At 30.0% G+C, this 19867-nt stretch overlaps 1 protein-coding gene and 1 non-coding gene across 6 annotated transcripts in view; both read left to right on the top strand.

The window, feature by feature from the left end:
- LOC135837740 (uncharacterized) overlaps positions 1–19867 on the top strand; it is a 310851-nt gene that overhangs the window by 204706 nt on the left and 86278 nt on the right. For 3 of the 5 annotated variants that reach the window (XM_065353116.1, XM_065353115.1, XM_065353114.1), the window contains 2 exons: positions 8571–8738; positions 8875–9772. The exons of 1 other annotated variant lie outside the window; for it this stretch is intronic. In XM_065353116.1, the coding sequence (XP_065209188.1) occupies positions 8571–8738; positions 8875–9336 (630 nt within the window). In that variant the 3' untranslated portion in view covers positions 9337–9772. Of the gene's footprint in view, positions 1–7511; positions 8459–8570; positions 8739–8874; positions 9773–19867 lie in introns of those variants that run through there. One more of the 5 variants, XM_065353117.1, reaches the window with a different exon arrangement.
- TRNAD-GUC (transfer RNA aspartic acid (anticodon GUC)) lies at positions 7318–7389 on the top strand. The gene has a single exon. It is a non-coding gene; the product is annotated as a tRNA-Asp (tRNA).

The following is a 19867-nucleotide window of genomic DNA, read 5'->3' as shown; positions in this document are numbered from 1 at the left end:
GAAGAAAATATTATTATTAAACCTCTTAATTTATTTGGAATTGAACGAAGAATTGAATAAAAAAATAAAAAATATCATTCTGGTTCAATATGATTTGGGGTAATGAAATAATTTATTTCGTTAAAATTATCAAAATTATTTAATATTAAAGGATAAAATAAATTTAAATTAATAAAAATTCATAAAATTATAATTAAAGCAATTATATCTTTAATAATTGAATAAGGATTTAAATTAATTAAATCTAAATTATTTTTTAAACCTAATGGATTAGATGATTTATTAATATGTAAAATGTTAATATGAATTAAAATTATTATTATTAAAATAAAAGGTGTAATGAAATGAATAATAAAAAATCGATTAATTAAAATAATATTAATATTAAAATTCCCTCAAATTCAATTTAATAAGATTTTTCCTAAATAAGGAATAGTTGAAATAAAATTAGTAATTACTATTATTCCTCAATAAGATATTTGAGTTCAAATTAATGAATAACCTAAAAATGCAATTAATATAAAAATAATTAATATTATTATACCTGATATTCATATTATTTTATTAAAAGAAGTATTAAAAAGAATATTACGTTTAATATGAATTATAATTAAAAGAAAAATTAATGAGGTAAGATTTCTATGAGTTAAAACGTATTAATCATCCAAAATTAATGTTATAATAAATAAAAAATGAACTTATAAAGGGATTATTTAAAATTATATAATTTATTGATAATATAAATCCAAATAAGATTTGAATTATTATATAAATTGAAATTAAAGAACCAAAATTTCATCAAAAATATAAATTTGAAGGTGTTTTGATATTTAAGGATTTAATCATATTAAATTTTTCGTATGGGAAAATATGTTTTTAATATAATAAAATTGATTATAAATATAATAATTAAAATTAAATAAATTATTAAATTAAAATAATTAAAATAATTATTTTTATTTATTATTATTATTATATAATATTCAATTATATTAAATTTTATTTTAAATAATTTATTTAAATAAAAAATTATATTAAAATTTATTATAATTAAAATTATTTTTATTAAATTAAAATTTATTTTTAATTTAAAATTATAATGATTTAATATAATAAATATAAATATTAATATAATTCTTGATAAAAAATTAAATTTACTAATATTCTAATAATAGAATTTATAAATAAAAAATTTATTATTAAATTATTAATTAATAAAATTAAATAAAAATTAATTAATAAAGATAAAATATTATTAATAAATAATAAATTTAAGTTTATTAATAAATAAATAATATAAAAAATTTTAATTATCAGTAAATAGTTTAATTAAAAATAATAATTTTGGATATTATAGATTAATTTACTGAAATTTTACTTTTTTTGATTTACAAAATCAACGTTTTATTTAAACTAAAAATTTATGTTATTAAGGTTTTTTTTTTTTTTTTTTTTTTTTGTTATGAATAATAAGAATATTCTTTATATAATAATTTTATTAGAGTATTTAATGATAATGTATATGTTTATATATATATATATATATGTATTTATATATATATATGTATATATATATGTTAATTTCTTTATTAGAAAGTTTATTGATTATATGTTTTTTAATTAAAATAATATATTTTTTGGTAATGATTATATAATTATAAAATTAATTAAAAATTAATATAATTAAATTTTTTTCTTTTATTATTGTATTTTTATATTTCGTAAAAATTATTGAATGTTAACTAATTTTTTTATTATATTATTAATATTTTTTATAATTTTTTTTAAGTTAAATTTTTTTTATATTACTTTTTTTTTTGTTGATTATTTAAGTTGAATTTTTATTATTTTAATTTTAATTATTTTTTATATAATTTTTTTATTTAATATTGAATATTTTAATAATAAATATTTAATTAATTTATTTTTTTTATGTTTAAATATAATTATATTATTTATTTATAATAATTTATTTATTTTATTTTTAATTTATGAAATAATAATAATTTTTATTTTATTTTTAATTAATATATTTAGATATCAATTTGAACGTTTAAATTCAAGAATAATTTTATTTGTTTATATATTTTTTTTCTTATCCTTTACTAATAATTATTTTTAATATAGATATTAATTTAAATTTAAATTTAATTTATTTTTTAAATTTTAAATTATGGGTTTTATTAATTTTTTATTTGCTTTTTTTAGTAAAAATATCTTTATTTATTTTTCATTTATGATTAATTAAAGTTCATGTTGAAGTATCAATTGTTAATTCTGTTATTTTATCATCTTTGATATTAAAAATTGGTAGATTTATGTTTTTACGTTTTAATTTATTAATTAATAATAATTTATTTAATTTAAAGGTTTTAATTTTTTCAATTAGATTTTATGGAATAATTTTAATTAGTTTAATGAATTTTTTAAATTTTGATATTAAATTAATGATTGCTAATTCTTCATTGATTTATATAAATATAATTAATTTTTTATTATTTTCATTTTTTAAAATAAATTTAAATTTTATTTTATTTGTATTGATTTTTCATAGTTTAAATTCAATAATAATATTTTTTTTTATTGGAATTTTATATATTTTATATTTTAATCGTAATTTTATTTTAATTAAAGGAAATTTTTATTTATTTAATAATATTTTTTTTTATTTTTTTTGTTATTTATTTTAATTTAAATAGTCCTATTATAATAGGTTTTATTAGGGAATTATTTATAATAATATTTTTATATAAATTTTTTTATTTATTATTATTTATAATTTTTTTTATATTTATAATTAATTTAATGTATAATTTAAAATATTTTATTTATATTTTATTTAATTATAATAATTTAATAATATTAAATAATATAATTTATATAAAATTTTATATAATTTTTTTTTTATTTTATAATAAATATTTTTTTTATTTTTAAAATAGATTTATTTAATTTTTTTTTATATTTATATATTTTAAGAAAAAAATTAATTTGTGAAATTAAAAATAAATTTAATTATTTTATAAATAATTTTTTTTTATTTGTTTATAAATAAGAATATTATATTAACTTATTTATTTTTAAATTTTAATTATATTAATTTTAATTTAATATTTTATTTTGATAAATATAATTTATTTTTTATATTTATTTTAATAATAATTTTTTTAATAATTTTTATATAGGATTTTTTATATAAATAATTTTTTTTAATTATTTAATATTATTATTTGTTTTTATTATGTTATTTTTAATTTTTAGATTAAATTTGTTTAGTATATTAATTTGATGAGATTTATTAGGATTAGTTTCATTTTTATTAGTTTTATTTTATAAAAGAAATAAAATTATTAATTTTAGATTAATTGTTATATTATTAAATCGATTAAGAGATTTTTTATATTATTAAGTTTAATTTTTTTTATCTTATTGTAATTTAAATTTATCTTTAAATTTAAATTTAAATTATAGCAATTGATTTTTATTTAGTTTATTATTAAAAAGTGCTCAATATCCATTTAATTTATGATTGCCTTTAGCAATAGTTGCTCCAATGCCTGTTTCTTCATTAGTTCATTCTTCTACTTTAGTAGTAGTTGGTTTATATTTTTTATTTCGATTTAGTAGATTTATTAATTTAAATATTTTATTTTATTTATCTATATTAACTTTATTGTTTTTTGGTTATAATATAATTGTAAGAATGGATTTTAAGAAAATTATGGCTTTATCAACTATAAATCATATAAGATTAATAATATTTTTTATTTATATAAAAATAAATTTATATATATATATATATATTTGCTTGCGACCAGACATGTCAACTATGCTTGGCATATATGCAGAAAAGTGAACAAAATTTTAAAATTGGTATAATTCATGTTCTAAATCACTTATTAAAATTTTAATTGCAGATTCAGTCTAATATTGAAAAAATCTATGCTTTGAAAAAAGTAATCAGATTTTTAGGCTAAATTTTGAAGAAAATTTTTGAAAATGGAGTCAAAGTAATTTGAATTTTGAGAAAGTTAAGACACGAAAAGAAAGCTTAAACAGCATAAAAATTTTTGATGTTTCTAAATTTTCCATAGGTCAATAAAATACTGAAAAATTTCAAGTCAAATTTGTTGTCGTGTACACTCAGGATCGATGTATTTGCATACATCTCCACCAGCACATCACATTCTACTCACTACAAATTGACTGTAGACCCTGCGTTCGTCCTCGCGCCTTGATTTCTAAGCCATGCGCCCTCTGGTGGAAGTTTCTGAAAACTCATAGTTGACTTGTATAGTAAAATTAACCCATGACTTGTCAACTATAGTTGAGAAGTTGGTCAGTCCACTTGTATAGTAAAATTAACCCATTCAATAGTTGACATGTCTGGATACTAATACCTATATATATATATATATGGCTGGATAGATTGTATGAATGTATTTAGCCACGGATGAAGGTTATTGCTGGACGTGATTATTTTCCACTTAGCAGACCTGCCCATCTCATGCCATTTTTCATCATCGTGATCTGGAGGCTTCCCAACTGCCTCCAACTGTTCCAACAAAAATCTTAATTTGTTGGATAACATAGCAGGCTCTTTCTGCTTCTGAAAACAGCAAAGTACATACATAAAAATGCCATTTGTGAGAGAGACTTTTAAAATCTGATGAGGGAAGATGGACAGCAAAATACAGCAAATAAAAGGATTTAAGTTCTTACCATCGGTCCTTCCAACATTTCGATTTCGGCTATTGCTGAAGCTTCGTCTGGTGGATATGGTTCATCATCATCGTAATCGTAATAATTCATTCTTCTCAATTAATAAGTATGTAAATTGGTTAAATTTTTATTAATTCAGCAAAGCTAGTGAGGTCTTTCCTCTACTGTACTGTTTATATAATCTGTACTGATGGAGAAAGAGAGAGAAAGGGGTGATAAGATAAGACCTCAGACGAAGTCCAGTGTTGCCAGGTACTTAAAAAAAAATCCGTATAAAATCTTTTTTTTTTAGTTGAAAAAATGAAAACCAATAAAAAAAACGGAAAAAAGTTGAACATTCTTGTCCAAATCGAGTTGGTCAATTTTAGGAGAAGGGGGGATCTATAATACATGGTAAGTAAATAGGATTTTTTTCGACCTTGATTCCACCTTAAATGGGGTGGGGATGACCTATAGGAAGCTGGAATTTGGATATGTTGATCGCAGGGGCGCGGCGATAGTAACTAATGGTATGATTTTGAACCCTTATCATCCATTGGGAGCCAAAATATGTCCCTCCAAAAAAATGACCTTTCTGTAATTTTCAACTTCGGCCCTTTCTCACTCTAGGGGTCAAATATGGTTTTTGAGAAAACCCTGTTCCCCAAGTTTCAGTTTATTTGATCAATTAGAACAGGTTCCAAGTCATAAAATATTGGGCTGAAACTGATCAGGCAATCAGGCTGATTATTGGATTTCATTTTTTGATCCGATGAACATTTTTCAAAAATCTGGATTCCGGATCGAATAAAAAATTGAATTTAGTTTCACTTTATCAGATTTACTTACTTACTTGATCAGATTTGATTTGATCCTAAAAAAAAAAAAAAAAAAAAAAAAAAAAAAATGACCATCTGATTCTGATCCAAACTAACGTATAGGTCTAGATATATGTAGGTACTTGATTTTAATTTTGGTTCATTGCAATCGAATCCAATTTGATTTAATTGGATTTCATTTGTGGTATTTTATTTTGACAAATTGGATAAAATTTACATTTTTAAACTCCATGTCTATTTGAATCCAATTGGATCAGTGTTGAGCAAGAATTGAATCTTTTTTTTTTTTTCATTCGTTTTTATTATTTGGATCAGTTCTTTTAGACTACACACAAAATACATTGTAATCATACCTAATCAGATTATGTATGTAGGTATTTGATTTTAAAAATGACGTAATCTGATTTGATTGGGGAGTGGGGGGGGGGTCATTCCATTCCAATTTGACCAAAAAAATGAAATTTTGAAAGCCATACGTCTTTCGATTTCACTCAATTTTTCTTCACAATGTCTACTCACCCAATAAGTCATAAACCCGCAGTCAGTTGGGTCACAGCCCCCCCCCCAGTTGGCTGGTGGGGGGGCCACAATTACTTTTGCATCGTCTCGAGGTTCTCAACTTCAGCAGCGCATACTTCCAAAGCTATGATACTTTGATCAAAACTGGTTTAACAGTTCGAAAGGGCATTGCATTTTGAACTTTTTAAGTATTTTGCAATTTTCAAAAATTGAAAGTTCAAATTTAAAAATGGCCCTGTAAGTGGGAGCTACCATTTAAAATTCTGAAAAAATGTCCACAGATGTACCCTTTGATGCTTTTTCGAAATATTTAATTTTCGAGATGGGATCTTCTAATAGAAGGGAAGCAACCCCCCCCCCCTAAACTTGGGTGAAACTTTCAAAAAAAAATCTGGGGCATGTGATACATCGAATTGTATGTTTTTGGTGACGCTGAACACGAATATGAGGTCAGATTTTTGATTGGACCTCATATATGGAAATCATTACCCATTTGTTAGACTTTTACCTATTTGGGAAGGTTCTGGGGGCCATGGGTGAAATTCATTTGAAAAACTAAGGTTATATTCGTGTTCAGCGATATCGAAAACATACTATTTCATGTGTCGCATAAATGAAACCATTTTTTGACTTTTACCCCCTTTGGGGAAGTGCTGGGGACCGTGGATGGGGTCCAATCGCAAATCTGACGTAATATTCGAGTTCAGCGTCACCAAAAACATACTATTTCATGTGTCGCACGAACAAAAACACTTTTTTGAACTTTTACCCCATTTGGGGAGGGGCTGGGGGCCGTGCATGGGGTCCAATCGAAAATCTGACGCCATATTCGTGTTCAGCGTCATCGAAAACATACAAATCGATATATCACATGCCCCAAGGGTTTTTTTTTTGAAAGTTTTGCCCAAATTGGGGGGGGGTGCTCCCCATCCATTAAATGATCCCATCTCAAAAATTTATTTATACATACGCTAGTATGATCCAATTGAATAAACGTGTTTTTCAGTACTTGGATTCAGTCTGAACATTTATTTAAAAACGCATTAAATCCAACATAATTTAAACCTCTTCAGACCTAGATTCGATTTAATATTAGAATGATTGTACAAATACATATTTACGTAATTGGCGATAAATTTCAGACAGGGTGGTTTTTATTTTCATTTCTAGTTACTGGTGTGATTTTTCTGATCACATAAAATTGAATCATGACCGATTTCAGAGATTGAGAGGTTTGAAATTGACTGATTTGAACAAGTCCTCGGTAGTATAGTGGTAAGTATCCCCGCCTGTCACGCGGGAGACCGGGGTTCGATTCCCCGCCGGGGAGGATTTTTTTTGAAATTTTTTTTTCGATTTTTTTCTTCTCCCACTTCAAAATAGTAATCATAAAATTATTGGGATTTTTTTTTTTAATTTAAAAAAATACTTTTCGAGTGTAATTTTGGGAAAATGATTTTTAATATTTTAGTTGATGTGAAATGATTATATCAATATTGACATTTTAATAGGTAGTTGATTGTATGTATCTACCTACCAGAGGTTGATCATAAAATTTATTTTATTTAATATTTCTATCGAGATGACGATGACGTTTCTTTTGTACACTGAAGACACCCTCAACTGAAATTTCAATCCTTCTGATACGTTTTTAAATTTTTTTTTGCTAACTGAAAAATTTTAAAATTTGTAGGCACCTTTAGAACAGTTTGAAATCATTTTCAGGGGTCACAAGAAGTGAACTGAACTTAATTTCAGCTTCATTTCCATTTTTAATACAGAAAATATGTCTATAAGAAATTCCCCGAAAATTAAAAATTGAATTTTAACTCAGAAAATTCAACGTGAGGTGAATTTTCGGGCCCTTTTTCAACTTTATTTTTTCTGGTCGAAAAACTTGTGCATTAGTTGGAACAACTCGCTTAGGCTAATTAGTTTTTTTTTTGAAACGCGAGATTAAAATGTAATTTTTTTCGATCATCAGCTGCCTTGATTGCATAATCGCTTTAGATTCATGTTTTCAATTCGACATGATTAAACATACGAAGTCCGAAGTCCATTTTAGGAATTAAAAAAAAATTGAAAATTCATCTTATCTGATGCAGCTTCTCTTCAAGTTTCAAATATATGTACGTAGTTTAGAAATCACGATTCGAATGATTTTTTTTCGATAGATTTGCGGAACTAAAGTTCGTGTGATCAGTATCCTTTCATTCTGCTTCAGACAAGAAGATGAAGAAATCGTGTTCGTCCAATACGTGCTGAATTCGCCGACACTGCTGAATGAAAAGTTATTAACTAGAGAACAACAAATAGTCTACAATGAGTATGAAATCTCGGGTTCAGATCCTATGACGCCTTTTTCAGCTCATCGAGCTATGCTAGATTATACTATTGAAGTACCTACATATTTTTAATATATATTTGAAACGAATATTTTGATAATATAGCATATCGACATTCTGCATATTTTACTCACATTGTTACCTATGTATGAATTTTTGTTCGCAGATATTTCCGGCGTATAAATTACAATATTTAGTACCACCTGAAAACATGGCTTTTGCTGCGTGGAAGAAAGCAACGTATCATTATGCTAATCAGGCACTGCAACATAAGGCATTATTCGAGCTGTGGAACGGTATCAATTTTTCAATCAGGAACGATGCTATCAAATGGGTAAGCTGAATAATCAAAAGTATTACTTACCTATAACGTACTATACCTACGTACATATAAATTACATAGTTCGATTTTTGTACTGTACCAATTTGAAACAATCGTCTCAAACGTGTACCTATTTATCTCCCTACAGAGTGGTATTCCTCGTAAAATAATAACAGGAATCCTGAAAATACCCGACAATCAAATCACCACTTGGGTAAAAAATAATCTGTATGACATTTGGATTACGGTGATAACTGAATTTGATGAAGTGAATCCCACCACAAGCGCACTGGTCATTTTGATGAATAATTTCATCAACCAACCATCCAATGTCAACAGTCAAACTGCCGATTCGTCGAATTTAAAATCGCAGTCGCTGCATATAGATAAATTGTGCGGGACTGGGGGAAGCTTCTGTGTGCGGAGTTTGAGACAGAAGTTTGCCAAAGTTGGAGGAGAAATACGATGCTGCAAATTAACCATTCCGATTATGAAACTGTTCAATATTAATGGTCTGTTTGCGTTGGTGCTGCCAGATACGCTGATGAAAATCGAAAATATAAATGTTGTACCTTCTGTCAAGAGTATGAATGTGATGCATATTAATTAGATTGGGAATGTTTTAATGATTTACTGATAAGTGATATGATTACGATTTTATCGATTTATACAATTTGGTTATCAATTTGAATAATTTTTTTTAGTTTTTTTTACAACGTAAAAGTGTACCTTATTATGCTGGTTCAAGGTGAAGGCAAGGTGACAAACTTGTGTACCTATATTTCTTAAATGTTTTTTAAGAGTAGGTATACTGGTGGACAATCTTGAAAACGAAAAAATTAATATTTTTGCGATTTCCCCAATTTTGGGAGTTTTTTTTTTCTCGAAATACAATCATTAAATATACGATTAGCTGCACCATTACCTTAATTTACAAAAAAAATGTTTCTTAATTTTTACTGGTAAAAAAAATATAATAGAGCCTTTTTGGGAACCCATGGTTAATTTTTCGAGCGATCCACCGGTCGCAGTTGAAACTCCCCCCCCCCCCCGTCACCCACAAAAAATACACAAAATGGTTTTTTATAATTTTAAAACTCCTACTTTTCTCAAAGTAGTTGAAAATGTTAGTTTTTCCAAATTTGAAAACAATTTTTTCTTTTTTGCAAACTTGCTTACAATTTTTCCAATTTAAAAAAATTAGGTTCTGCTTTTTTAGAAATGCAAAAAAGCACTGTTTTTTACCAAAGTTTCGAAAAAGTCCTGGGTCTTCCAAAATTACCAAAAATCTTGTTTTTTGTTTTTGTTTTTGTTTTTTTTTTAATTTTTGAAGATTTTTCCGTACTTTTTTCAAAATTTGAAAAAAAATATTTTTTTTGAATTTTGAGAAGTTCTGCTACAATGTTAGGGGCTGTAGCTAACCTCATATTCCATCTACCTATCTTGTAAATTGTGTTCGAAATCTTGTATTTTTAAAAATTTTGAATAATTTTACCATTTTTCTTTCAAAATTGCAACCAAAACTAATATTTTTTTGTTTTCAAAATTGCAAAAAATTCTTTATTTTTCTAAAATAAAAAAGCTTCGGATTTCAACAAAGATTCAAAAAAATCCTGCGTTTTCTAAAATTGCAAAAATTCTTAATTTTTGAATTTTATTGCAAACAATGCATTATTATATAAAATCCGACACACCAGGAGTCGTGTAGTTTGAGCTCAAAACAAAATCGGGTCCACCGCAATAGCCATCAATTGCCCTATCAATTGAAAATGTTGAAAAAATTTGTAAAAATTACCTACTATCTTATGATAATAACAGGTATGAAATTTTGAACGTAAATTAATCAAACATAATTATCTACATTATATGTGTATGGTTCGAAAAAAATGCATAATTTTATGGATCACGAATATTAATAACTTGACATTGATGTAAGAAAGGAGGGACTGGTTTTCCTAAGAAAGAATGATTCCGTTCTATTTTCCGTTTTGTTTGCGGGATTATTTTAAACATGCTTAAATCGGCTCCGGATTTTATCTGACGCCTACTTTCAAGCATTACTGGGTCGTCAAAAACATTATCTAAGTCTCCACAGGGTCATTCCACCTCAACTCAACCAACGTTTTTGAGTCATGTCCTTCGATTTCGCTCAATTTTTTTTACAATATCTACCCACTCAATAGGTAAAAAATCCTCAATCAGTTTGGTCCCAGTCCCCTCAGGGGGTGGGTGGTGGGGAGGCTTCCATTATTTTCACAATGTCTCGAGGTACTCAAAAGCAGCGGCGCATTCCTCCAAAGCTATGATACTTTGATCAAAACTGTTTTCATAGTTCGAAAGGGCATTGCGTTCTGAACTTTTCAAGTAGGTTTGAAATTTTCAAAAATTGGAAGTTAAACTTTCAAATGGAAAGTTTAAATTTGAAAATGGCGCTGTAAGTGGAAGCTACCATTTAGAATTCTGAAAAATTCCCATAGATGTACCTTTTGGTGTTTTTTTGAAATATTTATTTCTCGAGATGAGATCTTATAATGAAGAGGGAGCATCCTCCCCCCCCCATCTGAGTGAAACGTTCAGGAAAAAAATCTGAGGCATGTCATATATCGAATTGTATGTTTTTGGTGACGCTGAACACGAATACGACGTCAAATTTTTGGTTGGAGCCGCATCCACGCCCCCTAGCACCTTCCTAAAGAGGGTAACCTAAAAAAAATGGTTTGATTCGTGTGACACATGGAATAGTACGTTTTCGATATCGCTGAACACGAATATAGTCTTAGTTTTTCAAATTGACCTCGCCCATGGCTCCCAAAACCTCCCCCAATGGGTAAAAGTCCAAAAAAATTGTTGGGGGCCGTGGATGGGGTCCAATCGAGGGTCCAATCGAAAATCGGTCGTCATATTCGTGTTCAGCGTCACCAAAAACATGCAATTCGATATACCACACGCCTCAGAAATTTTTTTAAAAATTTCCTTCAGATTTGGGGGAGGGGGTGCTCCTCTTCCATTAAAAGACCCCATTTCGAAAATTGAATATTTCGAAAAACCATCAAAAGGTAGATCTACGGAAATTTTTTCAGAATTTTAAATGGTAGCTCCAACTTACAGCGTCATTTTAAAATTTGAACTTTCAATTTTTGAAAATTTCAAAATGCTTAAAAATGTTAAAAGTACATACAATGCCCTTTTGAACAGTGAAATCATTTTTGATCAAAGTATCATAGCTTTGGAGGAATGCATTGCTGAAGTTGAGTACCTACCTCGAGACAATGCGAAAATAATGGAAGCCTCCCATCCGCCCCCTGAGGGAGCTGGGACCAAACTGATTGCGGGTTTCTTACTTAATGAGTGAGTATAGATATTGTAAACAATATTTGAGCGAAATCGAAGGACATGACTCAGAAATGTTGATTGAGTTGAGGTGGAATGGCCCATCGTACAGAAAAATAACCAGCTCTTTTCCTAGGTTGCATAAGCTTACTTTATCCATAAAATAAATTTTAATGTTGTAAAACACAAAAATTAGGACCTGTATGATCAACCCTAAATTAAAATCGAGCAGTCAAAAACTCATTTTGGATGATTTTTGGCCACGCTACGTGAAAGAGGAGACTTTCAACCACCAAAATCACTCAAAATAACATGTTAACATGTGCGAGGACATGACGAAAAGGTGTTTATGGCCAAGAATCATTTTTTGGTAATTTTGGTGGTTGAAGATCTCTTCTTTCACGTAGCGTGGTCAAAAATCGTCAAAAATGAGTTTTTGACTGCTCAATTAAAAATTTGTAAAAATTACCTACTACTTTGTGATAATACCTAACAAGTACGAGAAAAAGTATTTGATAAATATATTGTGTATGTTTAAAAAATGCATAATTTTATGGATCGCGATTAATAATAACTTGTGATTGATGTAAAGGAGCGACCGGTTTTCCTAAGAAAGAATGATTCCGTTCTATTTTTCGTTTTGTCTGCGGATTTAGGCTCCGGATTTTATCTCGCGCCTTTACTGGCTCGTCAAAAACCATAAATGTCGACAAGCAAGTGAGCCATGAATAAAATAAATTTTTGGGGGCTTAATGCTTTTTAGAAATAAGGGATTACTTACTTGTACTCGTATCTTGCCACGGCATCGTCATGACATCCGTTACATACCAAAGATGTGTCTGTTTTTGGGCGCAACGCCCGCCAATGTTGGATCTACGGATGGTAGTGCCCAAATGAAGGTTCCTTTTTCTGGCAGTGTAGACTTCATTTTGAAATATTCTGCAATTGGTCTAAAAAAGCTATATCATAAAAGTTACAGTTTTTCCCACTTTCAATTTTTCTACGACTAGACAGTAGTAGGTGGGGCAGTTTGGGATCCCAAGATTGGAGCTAGCCAAAGTGCCCATGTATTGAGTGTTGATGATGTGGATTTCAACCTAACCTAACTTAGATGCGAGAATTTTAAAACTGGGTACATGCACATGGAAACTACCTAACTCAGATGCGAGAATTTTAAAACTGGGTACATGGAAACTAACTTCAAGGATAATACTTTTTTTTACATTGAGGATATGAATTATTTAAACCTAAACTAACTGATAGTGAGATGCAAGAATTTTAAAACTACATGAACCAACTCCAAAGCTATTTATATGCTTCTGTAAAGCAATATTCACTTTTAATACTGTGTTTTTTTTCAAAAACAATATTCTTACTGCAGTCTCGAACCATTAGGAGAGGGCATGACGGGGGTGCGGACAATAGTATAGTTCGACGTGGTTAAGAACTTGTCCCATCAGTCTGTTCAGTTTTCACTTTAATTTTTGCCCCTCCCCCCTCCTAAGAAAAAGTGAATTACTAGCAAATTTTTAATAAAATTCCTTATTGATTCAATAATTATAATTTGAGATGTTTTTCTCTTGAATATTTACAGTGGAATAATCAAAACAACAATTTTGTCAATTTAGATAAGGAAGATATACTACTTACATATAAGTAATCAACAATAACTAACCAAAAGAATACTTTTACATTTCAACTTACCTACATAGCGAAAACTTTAAAAACATTATTTCGGTTTTAGGACGTCTCCACAAAAAAGCGTCAGCGAGAGTGTCAAATGAGCTATGAAAATTTGAAAACGCTGACGCTCAACGCTCATATCACGTCCGCGTCCTCTACCCTTAACTAAGGATTTCATGGTGAAGAAAATAGAACACATTATCATGTATTATACAAATGAAAATTAATGATGATAATTTAATTTTTGATAAAATTTTTGTTAAAATTGTTGGCTATTGTTTGAGTTTTTCAGTAAAGTGTACAAAATTGTCACAATTCAGTCAGTTAGTGAACGGACAGTGGATTGCATAGATAATTCCATTCCATAATTGTATGTATGAAATTGATCATCAACTCAATTACTGAAACCAAAGGACCAAGTTTGTGCGCAACCATAAACTAAATTTCAATGGAACGGACCTTAATTCAAAAATTCAATAAGAATTTCAAACAATTTGCAAAACTAAAACTCTGAAAATGAAAATATAGAAAAAACATTGATTCAATAACTCAATTATGTTATTCATAATTCAAAAATGAATATGAATAAATTGAGTTTTACAGTAACAATATTATGGTAGGTACAAGACTAACCAAATTAACCATAATTAGGTACAAATTATGCAATCAAACCCAAATCTGCCGATTAATATAAATGAAATGTATTTTGGAGCAATAAACAAAATATTAATTACCTACACGCATGCTTAACGGCACCCCTATGCCAGTAGGCGAGCGGAGTGCCGGATTACTATTGTTATCAAAAAAAAAATAATAATTGAAATTGAAATTGAAATTGAAATTTATTGATTCACTAGCTAAAACAATCATCTCTGGTACATGTCGACCCCTCTATGCCCAGAGGCGAGGCGAGGAGCCGGATTATTATTACTATACGTACATTCCAGCTGAAATAACAATCAAAATAAAAAAACAAAAAAAAAATAAATAGATAAATAGATAAATACATGAAAAAATGGCATAAGTAATTTAAAAAAAAACAAACAAAAAACCAAAAAAAACAATCATACATAATAATAATTCCCCCATCCCCTCCAACTAGAAAACCGCGTAACATGAAATACGTATAAGAAGAGAAAGATTTGAACGATGAACACACAGGTGATTATTTGAGATATTTTGCAGCAAAAAAAACAACATCAAAAAACATAATAAGTACACAGTAAATGAGAAAATGTGAGCACATAACACCTAGACACGCACCATGACACCTACCAGGCACTGACCTTCCGGTGAAGTTGATCAGGGGGGCTCAAAAGTACCACCCAGCAACCATAGCCTCAGACACCTTCTAAACCTACATCTTGGAACATTACGTAAGTTAACTGGTAAGCCCAGCACAAACGCAGCTGATGTATAACCAAACTGATTTTGTGAGTGGTACTTTTTCCAACTTGGAACACTGCAGTCTCTCCCCCTCCAACTTAAAGCTCCGCACCCAAGCTCTAGAGAGTATAACTTGTCAAAGTTCAGAGCACCAAGAGACAAGAACACCAACTGTGATGGACAGTCTCGAGAAACCCCTACAACAGTCCGAGCAGCCCACTTATGTAAAACTTTTATAGGATATGTGAAGTAACTGGCACACCCAGCCCAAATGGCAAGCCCATATCTCAACACTGATTCATAGATTGCAATATAGAATTTTTTAAGGTGGCTGAGACCAACAAACTTTGACAAATAAAAAAGGAGATAGTTTAATCGTCGGAGCTTAGCCTGCAAATATTGACTCTGTGGGCCCCAGGCCAGTCCATCATCAATAACCAATCCCAGATAACGGTACTCCCTAACTCTTTGCAAAGCAGGACACCCACACTCAGCTTCTTCATCCTCACAGGAGTGGACAACAACTTCGAATCGCCAGTCATACACGAGTTTATATGTAAAAAAAATCACCTTGGACTTATCTACGTTTAATGTAAGGGCATGCCACCTCATCCACCTGATAATAAGTGCCAAGTCCGCTTCAATGTCACTTTGAAGCTGGAGAGGGAATTTAGAGCAGAGCACCAGAGCAAGATCATCAGCAAAAGAATAAAAAGTCCCATTCACCCTCAGTCTCAGTAGATCATTAATATACACTAGAAACAATACCGGCCCCAACACACTTCCTTGTGGCACTCCAGCAGTTATATCACCCCATGGACCCAGTACACTCTGAATTTTAACAGCTTGCTTCCTACTCCTTAAATATGAGCGAAACCATTCAAGCATGAACCCGCGGATACCCAAATTCCAAAGTTTTTTCAGAAGTATCTCATGACTCACTGAGTCAAACACCTTTTTAACATCCAAAAATGCAGCCACAACTTTCTGCCCAGCTTCCAAAGCGCCTGCTATTTGAGTAACTAAGTTAACAATGGCCATCTCTGTTGACTTTTTTGCCACAAATCCATACTGCCTTTCAGAAAAGACCCCAAACACAGAAAAATATTTCACAATAATAATAATAATAATAATAATAACACTATCTCGCATACGTGAATAAAGAGGAAAAGCAATGCAAAAACTATGACAAAAAAACAAAATACAACGAAGAAGAGAGAATATAAAAAATCAAACAAACAAAAAATACAAGGAACAAAAAGCAAAAAACAAGAAAAAAAATGAAGTAAAATTTACTAGGTACCCCCCTCCCCATAAAGCGTTGAGCTGAAGTTGACACAGGTGTTAAGTAAGTAGTAAATACACAATCAATAATATGACTGAGAGCCTAGAAAAAAAACAGAATCAGAATCTAAGAGGCAGTGGAGAAGGCGCAGCTGTCACTGAAGAGGCAGGTCATACTCACGCTAGATCAATGTTATTGTCTCCAAGCAACCACAGCCTTAGAGCCTTCCTAAACCCACACCTAGAGGACAACCTAATAGGCTCTGGCAAACTGAGATGAAATGAGACAGACTTAAACCCAAACAGCATGCGGGAGTGATATTTTTTCCAATTAGGTGGTTGTTGAATACCCCTACCATACCTATGGAATCCACAGCCTAGCTCGAGTGAATATAGTTTTTCAAAATTGAGCAATCACAACTGGCCAAAGGCTAGTGCAGAGGGAGCATCCCAAGTAAGACCAGCAGCACAGCGAACTTCCCTCTTCTGGAGAACCCTAACTGGCTCAGTGAAGTAGTCAGCATACCCACCCCATATAGCTAGGCCATACCTCAAGACTGACTCGTATATTGCTACATAAAACCGATGTAAGTGGAGCCCCACCACAAACTTGGCCAAATAATACAACAATAAAAATATCAACTATAATAATCAATAATTAATGAACAAAGTTCATTTTTAATTGGAATTATTATAACATTGGTACATTTTGCTAGTTAGGTATCACTTTTATCATTTGTATTGAAAATTTTGGACAAGTTTCAACCACTGTGTTGATAGCCAACAGGGGCCGAGATGAATAAAATTTTGAAAAGAGTGCTGTCATAAATTCAGCGACAGAATGACAAACTATACATGATTATCTGATCTAAAATAGTAAATCTATGCCAAAAGTTGGTTCGGTTTTTTTTTACCATTGAGTTGTACCCCCATGGTGGATTGCCTGTTGTAATAATGAATTTCCTTTTAAAGACCGTTACTGGTTATGGTTAAACGCTCCGTTTGTTAATCAACTGTTTAATCCACTGTTGTGTAATAATGGCCCTAAATATATTTCACTATCAAAATCAACCTTTAATAATTTTATTTTATTCGCGATTCGCGACACCCCCCGCCTTTCTTTTCCAAAGTCAGGCCCGCCGCAATAGCCATGATTTTTTACAAAAATTTGGCTAAAAACGCGTTTTTGAACATAATTTTGGCATAAATTATAGGTAGGCAGGTAGGTACATACTTTAAATTGCCCTATCAATTGAAAATGTTGAAAAAATTTGTAAAAATTACCTACTATTTCATGATAATATGTATCTAATAAGTTAGTATGTATTAAACAAATAGGTATATTTCATACCCATCATATTAATATGTTCTAGAAATGCATAATTTTATGGATCGCGATTATTAATAACTTGAGATTGATGTAAAGGAGCGACCGGTTTTGCTAAGAAAGAATGATGTTCTATTTTTCATTTTGTTTCCGGATTTATTTTAAACATGCTTGAATCAGCTCCGGATTTTATCTCGCGCATACTGTAAAGCATTACTAGATCGTCAAAAATGTAAGTACGTGTCCACAAGCAAGTGAACCATAAATACATAAAATCAATTTTTGGGGAGAGCGTACTGCGTGATGCTTTTTGGAAGAACATAACAAAGTGTACACGATAGAAGGGGTTACTTGTATCTTGCCACAGCGGGTGGTAGTGCCCAAATGAATGTTCCGTTTTCTGGCGGTGTAGACTTCATTTTGGAATATTCAGCAATTGGCCCAAAAAAGCTTTATCATAAAAGTTACAGGTTTTCCCACTTTCAATTTTTCTATGTGGTGGGGGAAATTCCAAACTGAAACAGCTTTACACCAAAAATATCTAAAAAGAGTCATTTTGCCAATCCCTTTATTCCAAAAGTCCAAATGAGTCAAATTACCACAGATAGCGATGAGTTCAAAGGGATCCAAACACAACATTTTAAATAGTTGTGCATCCAACTAGGCTATATACTCGGCCATTCCACGTCAATTCGACCAAGAAATGGTAACGGGGGTCGGCGATGTTTTTGAAACTTTTCCTATGGAAAGACCTTCCGAAGAGATGACCAATGGCATAAATCGCAGCCCTCTGATCCCTTTTAAAGGCTGCTAGGGGGTGTCAAAGTTTTCAGTGAACTTGAAATATCATTCATTTCAGCAATGGATTACTCGGTAACCGCGATACCTACTGAAATGGAACTTTTTCCAATAGTACATAAGAGATTTTGAAAGGATTTTTGGTGATATCATAAAAATCAGTGTTGCCACTTTTTTTCGTTTGAAAAATTATCTCGAAAAGTTTCAAAACGTAGTTTTCATATCGTTCCGACTTTCAAAAATTCTGAAAAAAATATATCATGGACAACTTTTCATGCTGAACAACATATTAAAAAATTGGGATGGCATTATATGTACATAAATCGTAAAGTCGATTTTAAAAAGTCGATTTTTTCATTTAAAACATGAAAAAAAAGTTTTGATTGGTGAAGTTGACCCATTTGTCCTGTATTTTTACGTATCCGTTGAAAAAGTTGAAAAAACCCTTTCACTCGATGAAAATAAGAACTCATCACAAAAAAAAATCAAAATTCGAAAAAATTCAATTTTCAATTCCAAACATCAAAAAAAGCGTAAATTTATTCAGTCGTCTTATTTTGATCTCTTTCTGAGGTAATATTTCATGAAAAAGTTGATGAAAATTACACTCGCATAGCAAAAAAATTAAAATTCGTTTATTTTTTGAATTTCTTCGAATAGGTACCTACTTATGATAAGTTCATTTCATCGAGTGAAAGGGAGTTTTCAACGGTTTCAACGGATACGTAAAGATATGGGTCAAATGGGTCAACTTCACCAATCAAAACAGTTTTTCGTGTTTTTAATAAAAAAATCGTATTTTTTCGCAAACTTTCAATTTTTTAAAATCGAGTTTACGAAATAATGACATTTCAATTTTTTAATATGTTGTTCAGCGTGAAAAGTTGTCCATAATATATTTTTTTCAGAAGTTTTGAGAGTCAGAACGACATGAAAACTACGTTTAGAAGATTTTCGAGCTAATTTTTGGTATACGAAATAAAGTAGCAACACTGGTTTTTATGATATCACCATCACCAAAAAGCCTTTCAAAACCCCCAACTATTGGAAAAAAGTTCCATTTTGTTAGGTACCTATCGCGTTTATCGAGTAATCTACTGTTGAAATGGATGATATTTCAAGTTCACTGAAAACTTTTACACCCCCTAGCAACCTTTGAAAAAGGGTTAGAGAGCTGCGAATTGCGCCAGGAAGAAAATTGTAGAGCATAAAATTTTCTTTCCTCTCAGAGCTGGTTATTTTTCTGTAGTATGCTCTGTTCAAAGGATATTTGCGAAAAACAGAGATGTATGGGACTTGTAAAAAAAAAAAACTTTCCTGAAAAATTGATATT

Source organism: Planococcus citri, chromosome 2 (genome assembly GCF_950023065.1).
Source record: "Planococcus citri chromosome 2, ihPlaCitr1.1, whole genome shotgun sequence".
In the NCBI taxonomy this organism is placed as follows: domain Eukaryota; kingdom Metazoa; phylum Arthropoda; class Insecta; order Hemiptera; family Pseudococcidae; genus Planococcus; species Planococcus citri.
The sequence above is the reverse complement of the archived record's forward strand: the minus strand, read 5'-3'. Positions and strand labels throughout refer to the sequence as shown.